Genomic DNA, 20,177 nt, shown 5'->3' on the forward strand with positions numbered 1-20,177 from the left:
AATAGGTTTAATTTACATTGCAGTTACCTCATAAAGATCAGATTGGAAAGTGCAATCAACAAATTTATATTGGTTTCCAGTTAAGTAATTTCCCTAATATGAGTTTTATACAGTTTTTAGTCAAGTGAATTGTAATCTTCAATGAAGCCTTTGACCAAGCTCCATAAATTGTAGCGATCACTCACCAAGATATGGTTAATACAAATAACTCTAGCTTAAAAGAGAACACCATTGCCCCTCCACCATATAGGCTCCATATAGCCAGCAGCCAGCAGTATATCACCCTGGCAACTGGCAACACACTAAAGCTAAGCAGGTGTGAACCTGTCCAGTACCTAGAAAGGAGACCTCCTGGAAAAGCTAAGGTTGCTGTTGGAAGAGGTGGTAGGGAACACTTACTCGGTGGTCTGTCTGGGTTTTAAAGCCCCAGAATAAGCGCCATCCTTCAGATGAGATGTAAAACCGAGGTCCTATCTCATTAGGAACTCCCAGGGCATTTCTCGAAAAGAGTAGGGTGTTACTCTAGGCAAATTTCTGTCTGCCTTTTACCAGTCATGGCTTCCTATTAATCCTCATCTATGAATTGGCATGATTACTCTGCTCTCCTCCCCACTGATAGCTGATGTGTGTTGAGCACTTTAGCTGCCAGGTTATCGAGGTGGTGGAGGGAAGTCCCCATTAACTGTGGGTGCTTTGAATGGAATGTCCAGAAAAGCACTATACTGGTTGAGTGTAAGGATTATTTGTCTGCAGCAAATCCATTAGATACTCAAATCTATGCTTACATGTTGCCAAAGTGTTATGTTTACCCTAACCACACTAAATGTGATCTATGAGAAAGTGATTTAAAAAAGAAACAATAAGCTGAGAAAAAAAAGCAGAACACAGATAAAAGATAATTTCAAGAACATGGAGAGATGCCCTTTTTAGTGATGTTAAGAAACGTTTCCTTATTATGCCTATAATCATATGCTGTAATGAAGGAGTAAAATTTTAGATATTATGAAACAATTTCTGCATACTCCAAAATACTCCAGGTATGCCCAGTCGGACGTTTCTGAGACTGTACAGGAAAATGTGCTCATGTACTGTACGTTTTCTAACTCAATTAGGAGAATGAGGTGCAAATGCTTATCAGAATTGTGGACTTCATAAGCTGAAAAACAGTGAATTGCCAGAAGTTTATAGGCATGAAGAAGGAACTTGATACGATTATTTTTTAGGTTTGCTACACTGTACTTCCATAATGGGTTTGATTTTAGTAATATTGACAACACTTAAATAACAAACATTGCTATGGGTGTTTGGAGAGTACAGTATGAGCATAATTTTGGTCTTATAAAAGTTTAGCTTAAAGTCACCGGCAAAGTACAAAAACCACATCAGTAGAATCTTTTTTTGTATTCAAGTAAAACCTGAATGTTGCCAGCATAGCTACTGAATATTACTGGTGGAGAACAATGTGACCCAGACACATTACTTTAATACTAAACGGCAGTAGTCCTAGCATAAAACACCAATAAACAACCTAAAAAAGAGACAACAGCAGCTACAAATTACAGACACACTTTGTGAATTGGGTCCTGGCAGCCTAATAGTAGCCAAACCAACAATGTTAAGTACCAGTGATCTTAGATAATTCTCAATGTGATCCCCCAGGATGCTGTGAGTAACATTATCACGTTGCACATAAGTCCAGAAGGAGAGGTTTATCAAGTAATGTAGAGTAACAACCCGTCAGCAAATAATTTAACATCTTAATAAGACCTGTTTGAATACCACCTCTGCCCAAACCCTGACTAAAAAGGTTAGAAGAGCTCATTAAATGCAAGATTGGATTGTAATTGAGGTGCCATTCCAGAATTTCTGCAAGAAAAGGCTACCTGGGAATTGGCATAATACCAGCAGTCATTAATCTTAAAGGAACAACATACGATTTTGGGGACTGATTGATTAGGTCAATACCAAATGGACACGAGGCTGAAAAAGCTACCTGAACAAGAGGAAAGAACACAAGATACATGCTGAAGGTTACATTTTAACTAGCTGTTTAGCAGAGGGAGGAAAAGCTAACTTATTTGCAGGTTAATCAGACTGGAAAAGAAAAATGATCTGAACAGCATAAGGGCATTGCTATTGGTCTTTTGATTTTGTTCATAAACCTGTAGATTAACAGTCATCCTAATGTTTCTCCAGAAATACTTAAAACACCATCCTGCTGCTTTTATAAAGTACATTTAACTTAATACCAGGAAGAAAAAAAAACAAAAGAAATGGGATAGGTTTTCACAGAAGATACAATATTGTTATTAGGGTATCATTGTATTGAGCAACAGAATCCTCAGGTAAAAGAAACTGAAACGCAGAGTCTTTGTGATCTCCAATACATTCATTGTATTCACCAAATTTATTCTACAGGTTATATTGCACTTACTATCAACAGACGTTGGAGGAACTTCCACGTCCTGTAGGACACACATATGATCAGAAATGTTCAATTCAAATGCTTGTTAGTTTGAAATGCCCACTGCACAAGAAATAACTAAGTATAAGGTCATGCTCATTTGTTGGGAACTTGATATGCTAAGTAAAGCTTAATCCAAACAATCTGAAGTAGCTAAGAAATTGACTGTGGCTGAAGAGATAGGAGAGTTCACATGCATATTAAAATTGCAAAAAGTACAGAGATTGCAATTTTGTCACACACATATACTGTAGTATTATTTCCAAGAATCCATCATTGTATCAGTGTAACTTTTTTTTTCCACTGGTCAACAAAATTCACTGGTCACTAATCTAAGCCAGGGTGAAGAGCCCACCATACATTTCCATCAACACCACTTACTGCAATAATCTAACTTGTACTGCTTGATCTAGTTTTGCTTAGTGTATAAAATCAGATAAAAATGATAATGCTGCTACAGATATTACAAAGTAGAAATTAAAGATTTACTGTTTTCACCAGTGACATATTTGTTAATATGATGTTTCGTGTTTGTCGTACCACGACAAAGTTTGCTTGTTCTCCATGTTGTTTTCTTTCGTGCAGTACTCCTCTTCTTATTCCGGTGTGCTCCACGTTGATTGGCCGCCAAAATGAGGTGACCTCGCGGTACTTTTGTGGCGCAATACAAGATTTAGAACCATGATGAAAAGTCGAGAGGGAATCGTGTAGTCACCCCCTGCAATTCCTAGTCATATATTTTATCACCCTCTAGGACAGTAAAGGCAGCGAGATTCAGCAACTGCAGTCGCAAAATTTGAAATGTTCTCCAACTAGAAGTTGTGTCGAGTCATGTAGTGTGACGCCAACATAACATGGTCTACAAAATCAACATCAACTATGTACCATTTCTAGTAAAATACAAAAAGACAACAACTGTCATTGTCCAAGTTTGATCAGTCTCAACTGTTAGTACAGATGCAGCCATTCAAAATGCACGGTACAAACCAGCGGTACGGGCAACTACCCACACTTACCCGCGGTGCAGGGCACCGTGGTAAGTGATTGGCTGGCCAAAATGACCAACAGGGGCACTCGTGGTGCATTGGTCGGTAGTGAAAAGATTTAATCATTTAATCTCTTCACTGTGCACATTTCAATCTGCTTAGTATTGAATATTTATATGAAATTTTACCACTAAAGGGAAATTTTAGTAGCTGAGCATAAAAAGAAGAGGAGCATAACGCATCTGAAGGTCATAAACGATATTAATTTAGGAACATAAACATTACTGTATGTAAACTGTACTGTGTATGGCTGGTCTTGGTAGTTTAAAGAAAAAATACACACCAGTCTTCCATTTCTCCCTAAACATTTTAAGCATGAAAGTTTTATGAAACGGTACCCAAATATGCGATTGCTGTATAGAATGAATTTTAATTTAAAAAAATTATTTAACATGAAAATTAAGCTGTTTACATCTTCCGCCTGAGAACATAGTCACCCATTGCTACCCAACGCAGAAACACAGCCACTAACTAGCAAAGAGAGGACATTAGCTAGTCAATATGATAAAGAAATAAATGATTATTTTGTTTATTTCTTTTGCACATTTATTTGAACATTTCCATCGATTGTACAAGCACTTGGAAACTGTCCAATCCCTAGTTCATCAGGCATTTTCTTTTACGCTGTGGGCATTCTCCCGGTCTGGCGCCGGTCTGTGTCTTCTAGGATATAATGCCAGCGATTTTTTGTTAAATTTGGGTTTCCAATAACGCCGCAGCAAACTCTTGTTTTTATGTCAACTATAACAGACAATCTCCTTTGCCTTTAACCGAGTGTTTAATAATTTCCTAAAATGAAAATGATTTACTTTATTTCCCTCACGGGATCAATAAAAATATCTATCATCTATCTAAACTATGGGACAGAATTCTGGGGTCTCCCTATACCAGAGATTACGGTAGGGCTTCAGAATGGTGATTGGCTGACACCATCTGACACCCCTCTGATTGGGGAAAAAAGACGTGCTAATCTGCTCTATATACCACGAATAGGATTTCTTTCTATTCGAAACGTGTATTTTAAAAGTTTAATTAAGAAGTAAAAACCTTACAGCGTACACAGATTTCTAAACTGATCAGGAGGAAGAAAAATCACCCGTGTTTCGTGCATAAAAAGTGGTTATTAACTATCGAAACCTGTTTTATTTATTTTATTTTTATTTAGATTAAGAGTTCCTGTCACCCCCATTCCCATTTAAATCACAAACCCGTGTTTAATTAAATGTCTTTTAACGTAAATCGTTATCTTTGTCTTCTGCATAATAATATTCACCACTCTGTCCAGCAAATTAATAATAAACTTTATTTTATATAGCGTTTTAAACGAATAAGTAATTAGATTGCTCCTAAACCTAATCACTTATTCTACATAAACACAGTGTAATTGCTTTCTGAAAATGCTTTTTCTTTTTATTTAGGCTCAGATTTCAACTATAGATCATACACTAATTACTAGCAGTAAATACTGATGTTTTGTTCCCTCTTACCACAAAAATATTAAAAATAATGTATTGTAGATGGGATGAACTTTTTTTCGAACGAGTCTGGGAGTTCTGGGAGGAAAAATATGATCAATATTAATAATAATAATAATAATAATAAAAAACTTTATTTTATAGAGCGCCTTTAAAGGTGGCTCCTCAAAGCGCTTTACAGGATATCAACCGATGAAACAACAGTGGCTGGGGGTTGAAAATACCTGTGAAACCAGTTTAATTCGTCACAGCCAGCACTCCCGCAGAGAGTGATGAAAACCGCGCAGCGTCAGGCGAATGCACATTAATATGTTGGGCTTTTGGGTTAGGGTGGATTTGCGCCCTACAGTTCAACCTGCGGTACCGCTGTGTACTGTACATACAGTAGGAACATGTGTCATTTTGAAATATAAAAAATGTCAATATACTTTAGGAGAAATTGAGTATTGGTGTGTATTTTTTCTTTAAAATACCAATAACAGCAACATACAGTTTACATAATATGTTTATGTTCCTAAATTAATATTGTTTATGACCTTTATGACCTTCATTAGGCTCCTCTGCGTTTTATGCTTAGCTACTAAAATTTCCCTTTAGTGGTAAAATTCCATATAAATATTCAATACTAAGCGGATTAAAATGTGCACAGTAAAGAGATTAAATGATTGAATCTTTTCACTAACGACCAATACACCACATTATCTTCCGTGTCGCATTAACATTGGAATGTTTTTTTTACAAGTGTCAAAAGAAGCGATACACAACCTGTCTCCTCTATAACTCTTCAGTTTACAGAGAAATTCCGCCAGAGCCTCACAACATTGTCCAATAATACTCTTCTCGTGTCTAATTTTTAGTTAAGCAGGATTTGAGCTACAGACCATAACAGACCAAAAAACAGAATCCACCTGCGATTCGGGTGTTAACAAAACATGTTTACAAAGTGAAATACAGTAATACTACCAGCTATATAGATACATAGATTTAGAAATTTAGATCCTTAAATTAATATCATGATTAATTTATTTAGATACGTGCTTATATATTCTCGATTATAAAACAGATAATTCCGGTCCTGGAATCTGACTGGCTGACACCCTTCTGAAGCGGTACCATAATCTCTGGTATACGGACGCCCCTGAAATTTGACTTGTTACTGTGTGATAAATTTTAAAGACGTAGATAAAAAGGCTTGGATTCTCATGTATCTGGTACAAGTATCTTTTAAAACAGTCGTTGTTGTGCTCTTGAGGATCCTTGTGATATTTTGAGCTCTGGTTGAATGATAATTGTCGCAGTTTAAATAATTTTCGTTGTTAGAAATTATGAAATGCTCTGTTAAAAGCAAGGGAGTTTTTATGTCTGTTATACTAAAAGAAAATGCCCGATGAACTAGGGATTGGACAGTTTTTTCAGTGCTTGTACAATCGATGGAAATGTTCAAATAAATGTGCTAAAGAAATAAACAAAAAAAGTAATTTATTCCTTTATCATATTGGCTAGCTAATGTCCCGTCCTTGTTAGTTAGATCAACGAAATGCTGTGTTGTTACTTTTTGTCGATGAAAAAATAAAGTCTTTTCATTTCAAATGACGGTTACAAATAATGTGGACCAGCGTAATACTTTGAGTTTACAGCTTGTCCAAGGTCATTCATTAATAATAATATGAGTAATATCTTCGGTAAAGGCTTTGATGCATAAAATATTTCTGCATAATTAAAATATTTATGATAAAGGTAGTGTAACGAACAGTTCTTTCCGGACCCTATGCGGACGACACAATCCGACGAAGTGGGGAAACACTGGGGAAACGTCATGCAGGAATACGGGGCTGAAGACAGGGGGGCGTGTCCAAGGTGCGCTGGTGCACGGGGGAGGTGCGGCCGAGGCGAACAATCCAAAAGAGTAGTCCTTAGAGAGTATCCAAAACAGAAAGGTAAGTCCAAAACCAGGAGATCCATCAAAACGCGGAATTAAAACACGAAGGCCGGGTCGGAACCGGCGGACAGGGAACAGGGAACAGGGAACAGGAACGGGAACCGAGGTTAAAACCTTAACGGGACCAGGCGCTTCCAGGTCCCGGACTCGCACGATACGGAAATCAGATGCAGAGCCCGGATGAACGTCAGCGCCTGGCTTTTAAGGTGGGCTGGGAATAGGAAACAGGTGCACAGAATAAAGTCTAAAGTGAAAGGGCTGGAGCACCCTTAAGGAGGGGGAACTATAATCGTGACAGGTAGGTTGTGTACTTTTGCCCAACTGAGCAATCTTGCTTTCATAAAATATACCAACTTTTTAATGACTGATGATTAACATGCTGTAATACACAGTTTAAATTTAAAAGCTCAAATGCTGTACATGAGAGGTTAAGCTTTATTGGCTCCCGGTTTTACAAGTTGATTCCGGATACTTTCCGGTATGACGTCAAATGACGCGATATACCACGTGATACTGCGTGAAACTGCATTTTGATGCGACACGCCCACCGGGATATACCGCAAAATACCCCACCCATTTTGAATGTCTGCATCTGTAATTCAAATTCACTCCTGACAATTTTCTCACCTAAAACATTATACATACTATACATTATTCCCATTATTCCCATATATCTTCTTGCATCCCAAATCCACCCTATTTCAAGGTTGCAGTTATCCCTTGGTCACTCCTCAATCTGGCAGGGGGTACTAGCCTCCTCATCTTAGGCCAGGAGGTTAGCCCTCAGCCAAATGGGTTAAGCCAGATTTTGACCAAAACACTACATAAAACCATTCGTTATACTTAATTCTTGGGAGTTATTCCTAGTGAACTACTACAAATATTCATTTTTCCTTTTCAATGTTTACTCACGGAATTTATTTACTAAACAGCAAAGCCCAACAATCTGTCCAACGTTTTGATAATATGATGATAAACTTAGTGGTTCTGTAAATACCCAGCTTCCATTGGTCAGAGACCTGGATTCAGAGCTGCTAAGATCAGACAAATGTTTCATTTGAGAACTAGCATTCCTTAATATTTTCATCTATAAGTCATAATGCTTCCTTAAAAAGCATTCCCCAAAATGTTTTTTTTAAACTTATACACAAAGGTTATACGTGTGTATAATGTATATACTAAGCATGAAAAGAAACATATCACAAAATCACAAAACTGTCACAACAAACATATTTCATTTTCTATTTAAATTTGATGCACAGCATTACATACTGTAGGTAAATTAATTTGTCTCAAGAGCCTGAACAAGTTTATGTCTATTCACTGTTAAATGTGGTTCATGTCTGGCAAACAAGGCTTCTAGCGTACTGTATTGCTGTCATATTCTCATCTCACAAGAAAGCCACTGTAACAAAAACAGTATTAATGCAATGGTTTTGAATGTTACCTGCTGGAATGTTATCATATTAGCATGAGTCCTCAGGATTTGATTCATGTACAGTAGTACTGTATGATAGAATTTGTTTGCTGTGAACATCATAGGCCATCTCCCAATATGCTGATGGCACAAAGGCATTGTTCTTGTTTAGCAGAGCACATTGGTTCCTTCCTATGCAATGTTTCATTTTCACCAGACTTGACTTTCAATAGGTTAATCTATTCTCCTCATCTCCTGTGCCCAATCATCTCTCTCACTAATGAGTTCATTTAGTGCTTTAATGCAACAGACACTCAAGTGCATCACAGTCAGTAATTAATGTAAGATTAATAAAAAAAATCTGAAAATACTTAGCATATAAAATCCTTATTATTAAGTATTTTGCCTTTCTAACAAAAAAAGAAAAAAGATGGTTGTGTTCAATAACTGAAACTTTCACAAAAAACCTACTGGAACACCCTTCACTTTCATCACCTACTGACTGAACCTCATCAAGCTGTCGCTGATATTATTAGCAAGAAGGCAAGAAGGAGGTAAAATGTGATCACACCCCACACAAGTACAATGATGCATTTTTTTTCTATACTGTATGTCTGCTGACTATAGGTTGACCATGTCAATTGAAAAAAAATTGATTTATATGTACCAATGACTAAATACTCTTTGTGTAGTTCCATGCTTCAGAGAATACTTTAACTACTGATTTTGCAATTTGCTCTGCCCTTCTTTGTTTTGACATAATTATGTCCATTTTATTGCAAGTAAAATTAATTCTAATTATTTTCAAACATTGGCAATGTCTAGCACTTTTTAAATAGAAAAAAAAGATAAATATTATTATTCTTTTTTCTGTCAAGGGTAAATTATTTTATTGTATGTCTTTGCACTCCACTGATCCCTGCCTCCCCGATAATATGTTTGTTCATTTGACTATATTATTATTTTCTGATGATTTTATCCAAAGCAACTTACTACACCCAATAATTAAATGTGTTTGAAGATGTCTATTGACTATTGGCACAGTGAATCCTTAATGTATCACAGATTGTGTATGGTTGTCATTTATGGTTATATAGTAAAATTTTATTTTAGCTGTAAAAGTTGCATGTTTATTAATTCTCAATTAGTGCTCTCCTGCATTAATCATACTGTACAGTAACACTAACATTTTATTTTTTTAATTACAGTAATTGAGTATTGTATAAATAATAATTAGAAAATAGATAATTTTATTTTTGATTTTAAAAAATACATATATATAATTCATAGTGGCTTTAAAAAATAATTTATTTTTTAAAGTTATTTAAAGCAAAGAAACGTGTAAAAACCCAAAAAAAGGCCAATAGTGATTTGAATGGCTTTCAAGAAATGAATTACAGCTGTAGCTTCTTTAAGTGCATAATTACCAACGGCAAATATTTATGACAATGTGTTCGATTTATGATATATCGTTTTCACTTAAGGTTAATTTAGTTTCACTTGCTGTGCAAGCAATAAGATCAGTAATTTTCATTATTTGATCTTTATATATATTATACAGTATATAGTGTTTATCTGTAGTGTAATGAAAAATTAAATGCTTGCAGTTTCATTGAAACACTTGTAGAAAATGAAGGACAGAATACTTGCTGTTTTTTCTTTACAATGGTGAGAAAACGTTTGTGAACCTTTGGTGTCATCTACAGTATATTCCTGCATTAACTGCTCCTAAAGTGTGATCTGATTTTCAGTTAAGTCATATGATATAAAACAAAGTCTGATTAAACAAATAACACATAATTTAAACAAAAATGTTAGGTCCCTACGGCAGTGTCCTGGTGCCACAAGGAAAAACTAAAAAAATAATAAAACTCAACATAGGACTTTTTCTTCTAATAAAAACTTTTTATCTCGTAATTAGGACTTCAAAAACTCCTATTTAGGACTTCTTTTCTACATAGGATTTTTGATAGTCCTTTTGAATACAGCAGACTTCATCAAGGACATACAGTACAGTATTTGTCCAGTTCATTAAGTAGCATAAACATTTGATGTTATGATAAGAGGTTACTTTCTAAAACTATTTTGAAAAGTATTTGAGAAACTAACCTCTCGTCATAACAGGAAACTGCCATATACTGTAGTATAATCCTTTGGTGTTGTGGCAAAAGGTTACTTTCCAAATGTATTTTGCATACAAACACAATTGCTACTATGGTAAACAATTTAACAGACATTTTCAATTAAATGTCATGACATTTTAACATGCATTTTATCATCATAGTTAACTCCAAATGAAAAAAGTGGTTTAACAGAAATTTAATTGCTGTATTTAGTTGGTTGCCCTTATTTTCATTTTACTGTAAGAGGCATCAGAAATACATCAGTAGGGAAGCACATGCTCCAAGTTCTTGGCAGCTGGCTGCTAAGTTCTGTTCAAGTCGTGCTGTCAAATAGCAACACTCCCACTCCTACATTTTTGGTTTGCCTGCAACAACCTTGGGATCATTTTTTGTGTGCTTCTATCCAGATAATCCACTTTGAAAAGCCATGTAATGTCTATGCCTTAAGGTTTCAGTTTGTCATAGGTGTCCATATGCCACGGATAATTGAGTCCAAAGTTGCAATACAGGCTCCACTGAATTCAAAATTGTCAGTGCTGATCAACCCCAATCACAGTCAACAACAAGCAGAATTTGTCTATAGTCACTACAAATCCATTCCATATAATCTGCAGAAAGTTTGCTTTTCCTGCAGCAAGAATAATGATACATCCAACCAGCAAATTCTTTTAAACAAATTTTAGTTAGCAAAATCTCATCGACAAATTCTGATCCAATCAATTATTTAATAACAAAAACAGTTAATTAATTTTTTTAGGAAAACTGCAATTACTTTGGTCCCCATTTCCTTGGATTTGAGTAAACATGTGGCTATTCACCATATAATCACACATTAGCAGAGTTAATACAGACAATGAAGCACACAATAACAACAAATAATGTCTTCCCTAGTGGCAACATTATAAAACTAAGCCATGTTACATTTTCTTTCTTTCAATGTCAAAGCATAATCACCAGGAGAACAAGCTATGTGCATCCTTATCCCATTTTCATCCTCCTGTCTGAGTGTGGCTGGAGTTTTCAATGATAAAAAAAGCACTTTGACTTGATATTGAAAGTGACTCCTGTTGTACTACTATTTCACAGAGCCAAGAATTTCAAAACTTGTGGCAAATGTGCATTATCTATAAGCTCACACAAATAATGGTTGAGGCAAACTCCTAAATACACTGATGTTCAAATGTGAATTTGAATCATTCCACCTGGAATCTGTTTGTTTTTGAAGTAAAAAATATTTTTCATTCATGTAAGATTAAGTTCACAAGTAGCAACTGAAATTGATCTTTTTTTAAATGTTTAAATAAAACTGTTATCCTTTACACCAAGGGGGAGGCTGTGGTGCTGTGTTAACTGAAAGGGGGGCATTGTGCATCAAATATTGAGGACCAATGTCATAGATCTTTTCCATGCAGCTAAGTGAATAGTGAATGCAACAATTCTATGGCTTTATATATCAGGACATAACAAAAAATCATCTGGTCCTTACCAGGTCCTAAAATAAGGTAAATCTAACATCAGGTGACAAACAACACATAATAGATTCCACTATGTCATTATTTATTTAACAAAAAATAAGCCAACATGCAGAAGCCATGTGTGAAAAACTAAGTACACCCCATGATTCAGTAACCTGTAGAACCACCTTCCGCAGCAATAACCTGAAGTAATCATTTTCTGTATGAGTTTATCAGCCTCTCACATCGTTTTGGAGGAATTTTGGCCCACTCTTCTTTACAACATTGCTTCATTTCATTGATGTTTGAGGGCATTCGTTTATGCACAGCTCTCTTAAGGTCCCAACACAGCATCTCAATCTGGTTGAGGTCTGGACTTTGACTTGGCCACTCCAACACCTTGAATCTTTTCTTTTTCAGCCATTCAGTTGTAGATTTGCTGGAGTGCTAGGGATCATTATCATGTTGCATGACCTAATTTCGGTCAAGCTTTAGCTGTCGGACAGATGGCCTCACATTTGTCTCTAGAATACTTTGGAAGAGGAGTCCATGGTCGACTCGATGACTGCAAGGTGCCCTGGTCCTGTGGCTGCAAAACAAGCCCAAATCATCACCCCTCCACCACCATGCTGGATGGTATGTATGAGGTGTTTGCGGTGATAAGCTGTGTTTGTTTATTGCCAAACATGGCGTGGTGCATAATGACCAAACATCTTCACTTTGGTCTCATCTGTTCAAAGGACACTTCAGATGCAACTTTGCAAACCTAAGTCATGCTGCCATGTTCTTTTTGGAGAGAAGGGGCTTTCTCCTGTCTACCCTTCCATGAAAGCTATATTTGTTCAGTCTTTTTCTGATGATACTGTCACGAACCTTAACATTTAACATGTTAACCGAGACCTGTAGATCCCTACCAAGTAGCTCTTGGGTTCTTTGCAATTTCTCTGAACATTATACAGTCTGAACTTGGGGTGAAGTTTCTGAGACACCCACTCCTGGGAAGATTAGCAACTGTCTTTAATGTTCTCCATTTGTAAATAATCCTTCTCACTGTAGATTTCAAATTGTTTGGAAATGGCCTAATAACCCTTCCCAGATTGATGAGCAGCAACACCTGCTTGTCTGAGTTCATTGCTGATGTCTTTTCTCCTTGGCATGGTGTTAACACACACCTGAAAGCTCCAGACCACCAAACTGCCAAAAGTTCTGCTTTTATAGAGGTAGTCACACTTCCTGATGATCAATTAATCAAGTGCATTTGGCTGCTAATTACCTTTTTAATTCCTATGGAAGCAGTAAGGGTGCACTTAATGTTTCCCACATGGTTTCTGCATTTTGGCTTACTTTTTGTTGAATAATGACATAGTGAAATCTGTTAGGTGTTGTCTGTTTTCTGAGGCTAGATTTGTCTATAGAAGTTGGTGAAGACCAAACGATTGTTATTTATGCCCTGACATGTAAAACCATTGAATTGAAAGAGGGTGTACTTTCTTTTCCACATGACTGTTTACTGTATAAAGAACAAATAAATATTACCCAAATGAACCTGAAGTGTTTTAAAATAAAACCATGTGAAGAAAAAATACTTAAAAACATTTACACAAAATTACTCAGAAACACACAAAACACAGCATATTATCAATCAAAAACATTTTGTCGTAGTAAGTGCAGAATTGTTGTGGTGAAAGTGTGCTTTTGTTACATAATGCAGACTTGTATCTACAAGGTAACTAAGGGAGTAAGATGCAGTTCCTGATCATATGGCATTTTTGGTCATTGGTAATTAGGACTCAGAGGAAGATTAGATCAGAATAAAAAGTAATTAGACAAGGATCCAGACTGGGTTCAAAAACAAAGGTTTTGAATTTCTGAAACTGAGAATGAGAACAACTGTCAGCTATACTACTGAGATGGCCTGTGCTAAAAGTAGTGACAATAAGAAATAAAAAGCCATATGGAACCACTGTGTAATTTCTCAATTAGCTTGGAGGACAATCTCCTTTTTTATGATGTGGATGATTATAATGATAAATGAAGGACTTTTATTTCTAGCTGTGGCCCCAAACAAAGCAGCTACAATGACTGGGTATAATTTAAAGGTAGAAGGAATTCCAACAAGAAAATGGATGAAAACATAGAAGGCCAGAGTGAAATGAAATACTTAACTTAATAATAGCCTCCAAGGTGAACAGAATGTGCTACACTCGTAAAAGTTGGAGTTCGCCTCAAGCTCAAGATGACAATAACTCCTAAAAAAAAGAGGATTTCACTTCTACAAAAATAAATGCCAATACCGAAGTTTTGCTTTGTGATTAGATGAATGTTACTGTTAGGAGTGATGGAAGGAACAGACTGATGAGGAAAGATCAAAGAGATGCTAAATCAATGATTGGTCTTGTAGAATGATTCACATGGTATAGTTATGGAGACCCAGCAAAAAGAAGAGTTTTTTTTCTGCATGATTATGATGACAAGTACATGTAGGTAGGAAAGTAAAAATGAACATAGTTAAGCTTATCATGAAGCGAAAAGGATGAAGAATTTTAGAACTGAGAATAATTCCAAGAAATGTGATGGCTGCATGTGGACCAGATATTTTATCCACTATAAGCAGGGCTCAATTTTTTTAAACAGGCTTGCGTGAGGAAAGCTGGGAAAATTAATTGAAAAAATCTAGAAGATGAAGAAAGAGGAGTATCTAATTATTAGAGAGGATTCAGTAGAGCACTTCAGCTAAGGTGTTGAAAAGGGTTTGGTTGCTCCTAGAGACAAATGTTAAATGAAGTGCAAAGTAAAACTTCTCTAGGAAATGCTGAAGAGATGCCAGAGTTGAGTCAAGAGGCATGATTTTAATAGTGCTTGAGAGGCCAGCTTTAGAAACCCAGGCGCCCAGCTTGATGGGGTAAACAGTGTGATTTGTTATGGCATAGTAAAAGAAGTCCACCTTAGGTCAAGCTGTTAAAGCTAGGTATAGCAGAGGCATGGGGGACTGACCTAATGATTATTAAATCCTTTCTCCCTAAATAATTACAAGTGACAGAATTGATGTGGCTAACAGAGAAAAAGAGGGGAATCAAGGGAGATGATTATAAAGTCACTGATAAACTCTATAGATTTTTGGTCGAACATAACAGATGCAAGATTTTTGCAGTTCACAGAAGAGACTTGCAAACTGCCAAAAACTCAAATTAAAAGCAGTCCAGTAGATGATGACTGAAGCTGGGATCAGGATTAGATGGAATGTTGATCTGGGTGGAGAAATGAACCAACAGTCATTCGGGGTACCTGGGGTGAATGGAGCTGAGAATAACAACAGTGGCGCATGAAGTGAGCATGTGATTCTACAATAAAGGTATGCATGAAAAAAATGAAGAAGACCCCACAAAACACTTTAGATATGAAACTTTGCATTGAATTTCTGATGCCTCCTACTGTGTTCTCAATAGAATGTGATCTATAATGTGATGCATATAATTGTGTTTTTTTTCTGGAACAAATAAACATTTTTTTTCCATTTCCTCTAACAAATTAAATACATGATTAATATTACTATTAAGCACCAATGAAACATAAAACCTTTACCAACATGGTCATACTTTAGTATTGCTAATTCTCCAAAAGATATTTTCTATAAAAACATATATGCATAAACAGTGATGTTCAGTGAACATACTGTATATACAGTATATAATCGTGGAGTAGGTAACTCTTATGTTATTACAAAACTGCAAGATTCTCTTTTTCAAATGTTTTCGTTAAAAACTCAAAACTTTATTTTCTGTTGCGTTATCTTGCATCTTTTTGCCTTCTGAAAGTTGATTTACTTTCACATTAAATGTAAACTTTGCCAGTCACAATTTACAAACCAAGTAAATAATGGCATTTGGTTCCATTTGGTATGTATTTTTCACATCTTGAGTTTGTACTTTGCAAATCTACTAAAGATTAGTCTGAGGCTGTAACTTTCTATGTCAGTACCAGACAATAAGAACAGTATCTGTGCTAAGATAACACAACAGGTTACTTTTAATTTGAACAGAGATTTTTTTTTTAATGAAATTTATGCTTAAACATTAATGAAGCCACATGTTATTCATTTAAACTAACCCTTGTATTTTACAACCATGAACACAAAGAGGTTTTAAAGACCTTCCTCACAATAGTTTAAGGTTTATACATTATACAGTAGAACATACTATATGTAATACAATGAGAATAAAGGATCTTTTCCAGTGAATAACCAAAAGGTTTAACCTTATTAACCTTATTATTAACCTTATTAAATAATCAGAAACATTTTTCTTAAATATATACTTTTGTAAATCATATAGACTAGGATGATATTAAAACTGAGGCATCGTTGTTCAATTTTTAAGTGCTGCATGTAATTTCATTTGCCCATGTGTAACATTTAGCCTTCATTCATGTTGTATGTACTAAGGTGCTACAATCATCTGATCCTCCATTCGATTTGCTTATTACAGAGGTCTCAAAAACAATCGTAAAATTAAGGCTTATCATTTAAATGTTTAAGTGTTAGAAAAAAGGAGATATTTCTCTAAGAAAAGATAAAACACAAGTTATATTACTATTAAGTGTTTATGTGTTATATACTGTAGTATTCTATAACAGTTTGCCTCATGCCACATAAATGAGGTTATGCTTTTGTGAAAACATTTTACCACCTATAAAAAAAATACAATAATTGTGAAATGACACATTGTCTGAAATAAATTGGAAGGGTTAACTGAGTATTTGTGTGCCTAAATATGTGCAGAAAACAATTAATTACACTTACGATAGAAATACCTCCCATGCTTTGATACATTGGCATATATAATATATCTATCAATATAGTGGTGCTTCCACTAAAACCAAACAATTGCTGTACTTAAAAAAATATAGTATACTATGCTAAATGTAGCACAGATAAAAAACAGCCCTTTTAAACTTTGCAAATATCTGGTACAGGAACTGTATGTCTGTAAACAAACAATGTAAGCTGTAATTTTATTAATATAAATATGTAATAAAACATTTTTGATGTTTTCCTTACCATAGGAAGGAGCAAGAAGAAAGCAATCAGGAATCCTTTGATGGTATAACACATCTCTTCTTATGATTCAAATTTTTCAGACAAGAAATTTGCTAATACCGGGTTGTTGTAATCGTAAAAGTCTTCAGAATCTTTAAAATTTGTTAAACAACTGTGTTGACTTCTCAAATATCATCTCAGAATCTGAAATAGAAGATAAAACAACAAAATCATAAGAATGCTGACAATCATATTAAATGTTTCAATCAAATACACATATAAATGTGCACAGAAACAAGTATTAATTAATTCCACACTGAAAACATTATACACCTATGGGGCCTTCTTCAAATACGTGAGTGAATGGCAGAAAGAGAAGGAATAGGAGGCTAAAGATTGATAAATTGGACAAACATCAGGGAAATGGGACAATGGTACGGCAGGTAAGAAGGAGTATCCAAAGAATAACTGCGCGGGGATTATGAAAGACTGACTTCAGAAAATTAATGGAGATACTTAGAAAAAAAATATTCACTTAATTGGGAGTAGATGTGAAATTTTTAAGGATAAATTTGGCCTCTTGTCTTGTTTGGAGACAACTGTTAAGAGTCCATATACTGTATAGTATATTCATATAAATGGCACGGCACTTTCAGTAAAAGGTGGAATAAAGGTGATGTCTATATAAACAAGATGCCTTTTGGGTGTTCCTGACATGGTCAGAGGGATCAAGTATCCATATACTGTAGTTGTGAATATCTTTGTTTATTGTTTCCCCAAAAGGCTGAAAAGTATTGAAGTTCAAATATTCCCTTAAATATGAGTGAATTATGCACATATCACAGGCATAGTGTCAAATTATGCTTTTTGTATTGCACTTTTTGTGGACAACCACTTAGCAGTTCATTTTAGAGGCCTAGTTTATATTGCAAATTACAGGTAGTCCATGTTAATCCAAATACATAAGCTATTTTTAACTAAATACAGTGCATCAATAATTAAATTCATAAATACCTACTAAGTACTAACTACTAATAACTCATTTAATCAATAAATAAGTGAACTTTCTATTTAGGAAATATTTATCTTTATATATTTGTCATGTAAGACTGTATACTTATGGTTAAAGTTTAAGAAATATAAGTACCTTTTTATTTTGCTAATGGTTAAATGCAAAGAAAGGTATACAGAGGGGAAAATAAAAAAAAATTGAAACATTGGTACAAGAATTTATATGGGAAAAAAATGCAAATCTCACCAAAGCAAATCTGTCAATTGTGGGAAAAGCTGAGCGTGCTTAAAGGCAATTCGTTTTTGAATTTGATATAAGCTTCAAAATTTTAAAGGATCAGCGTTCAAGGAACTAATACTTGGTGATGGCTATTCCTTAATGGGTAGTGAAGTATGCTGCACCAATCAAAGAAATATACAGAAAGCTGTACTAGTTGTGCTTATTAAGCCAACTTCAGGACATGGTGAAGGAGCAAGTGGCAAATCAGTAACTGTCCAACTGTTGATAGTGAGGGGTTGGAGGAAATGTATGTACCTTTGAGTGTAAGTGGTGGTAAAAATAAGAGAGTTCAAAAAGATTGTGTGCAAAGAATCTTTTTTTTTTTAAATAAAGTCAAAAGGTTAGTGGAAAGCTCAGGGTATGATATTCTAGAGAAGTGATATGAAAGGTGACATACTAAAAGTGACATACAAATAGAGATATAGATTATGACTTCTAAAAACTTGTAGGACTGGTCTAGATGGTCCTGAATTTATGAAAATGCGTGAATTCACAAACTGGTCTGAGTAGAAAGGAATATGCTATAAGAACTGGTTACAGACAGAACACAGGTAAGAATTCTGGGAAGTCCCACAACATTCAGAAGTTTATCTACGGATACACAACTGAGTGCATCAGGACACATTTTGGCTCTAATTGGATTCCCAAAGAAGACGAAGATAGGTTACAGTTCTGAAAAAGCTACAGAGAAATCAAAGAAGATTGATGAGGTAAGGGGACCTCTGGGGCAAAGGGTGACTCCCAGGGTGCAGTTGTGCTGACTCAAATGCCGGCACAGCATTAAAATGATGACATGAGGAAAAAGGGAAGGCAGCATGGCAAATCATGAAACAGCTTGTTTCCAAGGCATAAGGAGGTTGGCCTGGAGAGCTTTGCTTGGTAAAAGAGTAACTAGGAATGCAGTAGAGAACAGACACAGGATCGAGATGGACTCAGTAGCTATAAAAGCTGTAATTGTATAAGGATAGATGAGTGTCAGCCATAGCACAACTGATCACAGGGAAACCAAGAAAGCAGTTTCCTTGTCACATCAGCTGGAGTTCAGTGGCATACTGAGTCTTAAACACTGAAGTTTATATTTCTTTAAGCAGGGTAATGAAAAAGAAAAGCTATAGAGAATTGCATAGAAGGTCTGCTTATAGTGATACCAAAAATGAAAATGAAACCAGCAGTTTGGTTTTCATTTCAAATCAGCATAATTGTTTTGGCATACTGAGTCAGTGGAAGCAAATAACTTTTTTCAAGCAGGCATGTGAAAAATATAACACACTAAGACACATGCATGGAAAGGTCTGTCTCTGATGACAACAAATTATAAATTATAATATGAAAATGAAACACGCCAGCAAGAAAAACAAAACAAAAGCATAGTACTAATCATGTAGGTAAGTTCTGATGTCCTCCCAAACCTTCATTTAAAACTTTATTTGATATAGCAGAATACTATATTATGTGACATTGAAATGTAACATTAAAAAAACAAAAGATATTAAAAAACAATTATAGAATGCCATGAAGAACTGTATTTTCAAATCTCTACCCCAAATATTAAAATAGCTGAGCTCACCATAGCTGACCACAGCCGAGCACACAGCTGAGCTTCCCCTGTTGCCACTATCAATGCTTATGCATCACCTATGATGGCAATGTTTTCAAATCTATACTGCCAGTTTTTGAGCACATGCACAGATATTTCCCAGAATGTGTACACAGAACTTTTTTTTACAGTGCATATAAATGTCATACAGTACATAGTTTCTTCCATTTCTGAAACAAATCTTGAAGGAAACTTGCTTGTTACCCAACAGCGATATGCGAAGAGATGGGTATTTAAGTATGTACAGTATGCATGCAATCAAGCTATCTCATGACTTTGATTTACAGTATGACACTCTCTGTCTTGAATCAGTTCAAATGACCATCAAAATTGTGC

General features: G+C 35.4%; 1 protein-coding gene across 3 annotated transcripts in view; it reads right to left on the reverse strand.

Moving 5' to 3' along the window:
* The window catches only part of LOC148832732 (pituitary adenylate cyclase-activating polypeptide type I receptor-like), a 129,281-nt gene that overhangs the window by 96,618 nt on the left and 12,486 nt on the right, over window positions 1-20,177 (reverse strand). For all 3 annotated transcript variants that reach the window (XM_088918560.1, XM_088918561.1, XM_088918559.1), the window contains exon 2: window positions 16,975-17,157. In XM_088918560.1, the coding sequence (XP_088774686.1) occupies window positions 16,975-17,028 (54 nt within the window). In that variant the 5' untranslated portion in view covers window positions 17,029-17,157. The remainder of the gene's footprint in view (window positions 1-16,974; window positions 17,158-20,177) is intronic.

Source organism: Atractosteus spatula, chromosome 6, assembly GCF_055471065.1.
Source record: "Atractosteus spatula isolate fAtrSpa1 chromosome 6, fAtrSpa1.hap1, whole genome shotgun sequence".
In the NCBI taxonomy this organism is placed as follows: Eukaryota; Metazoa; Chordata; class Actinopteri; order Semionotiformes; family Lepisosteidae; genus Atractosteus; species Atractosteus spatula.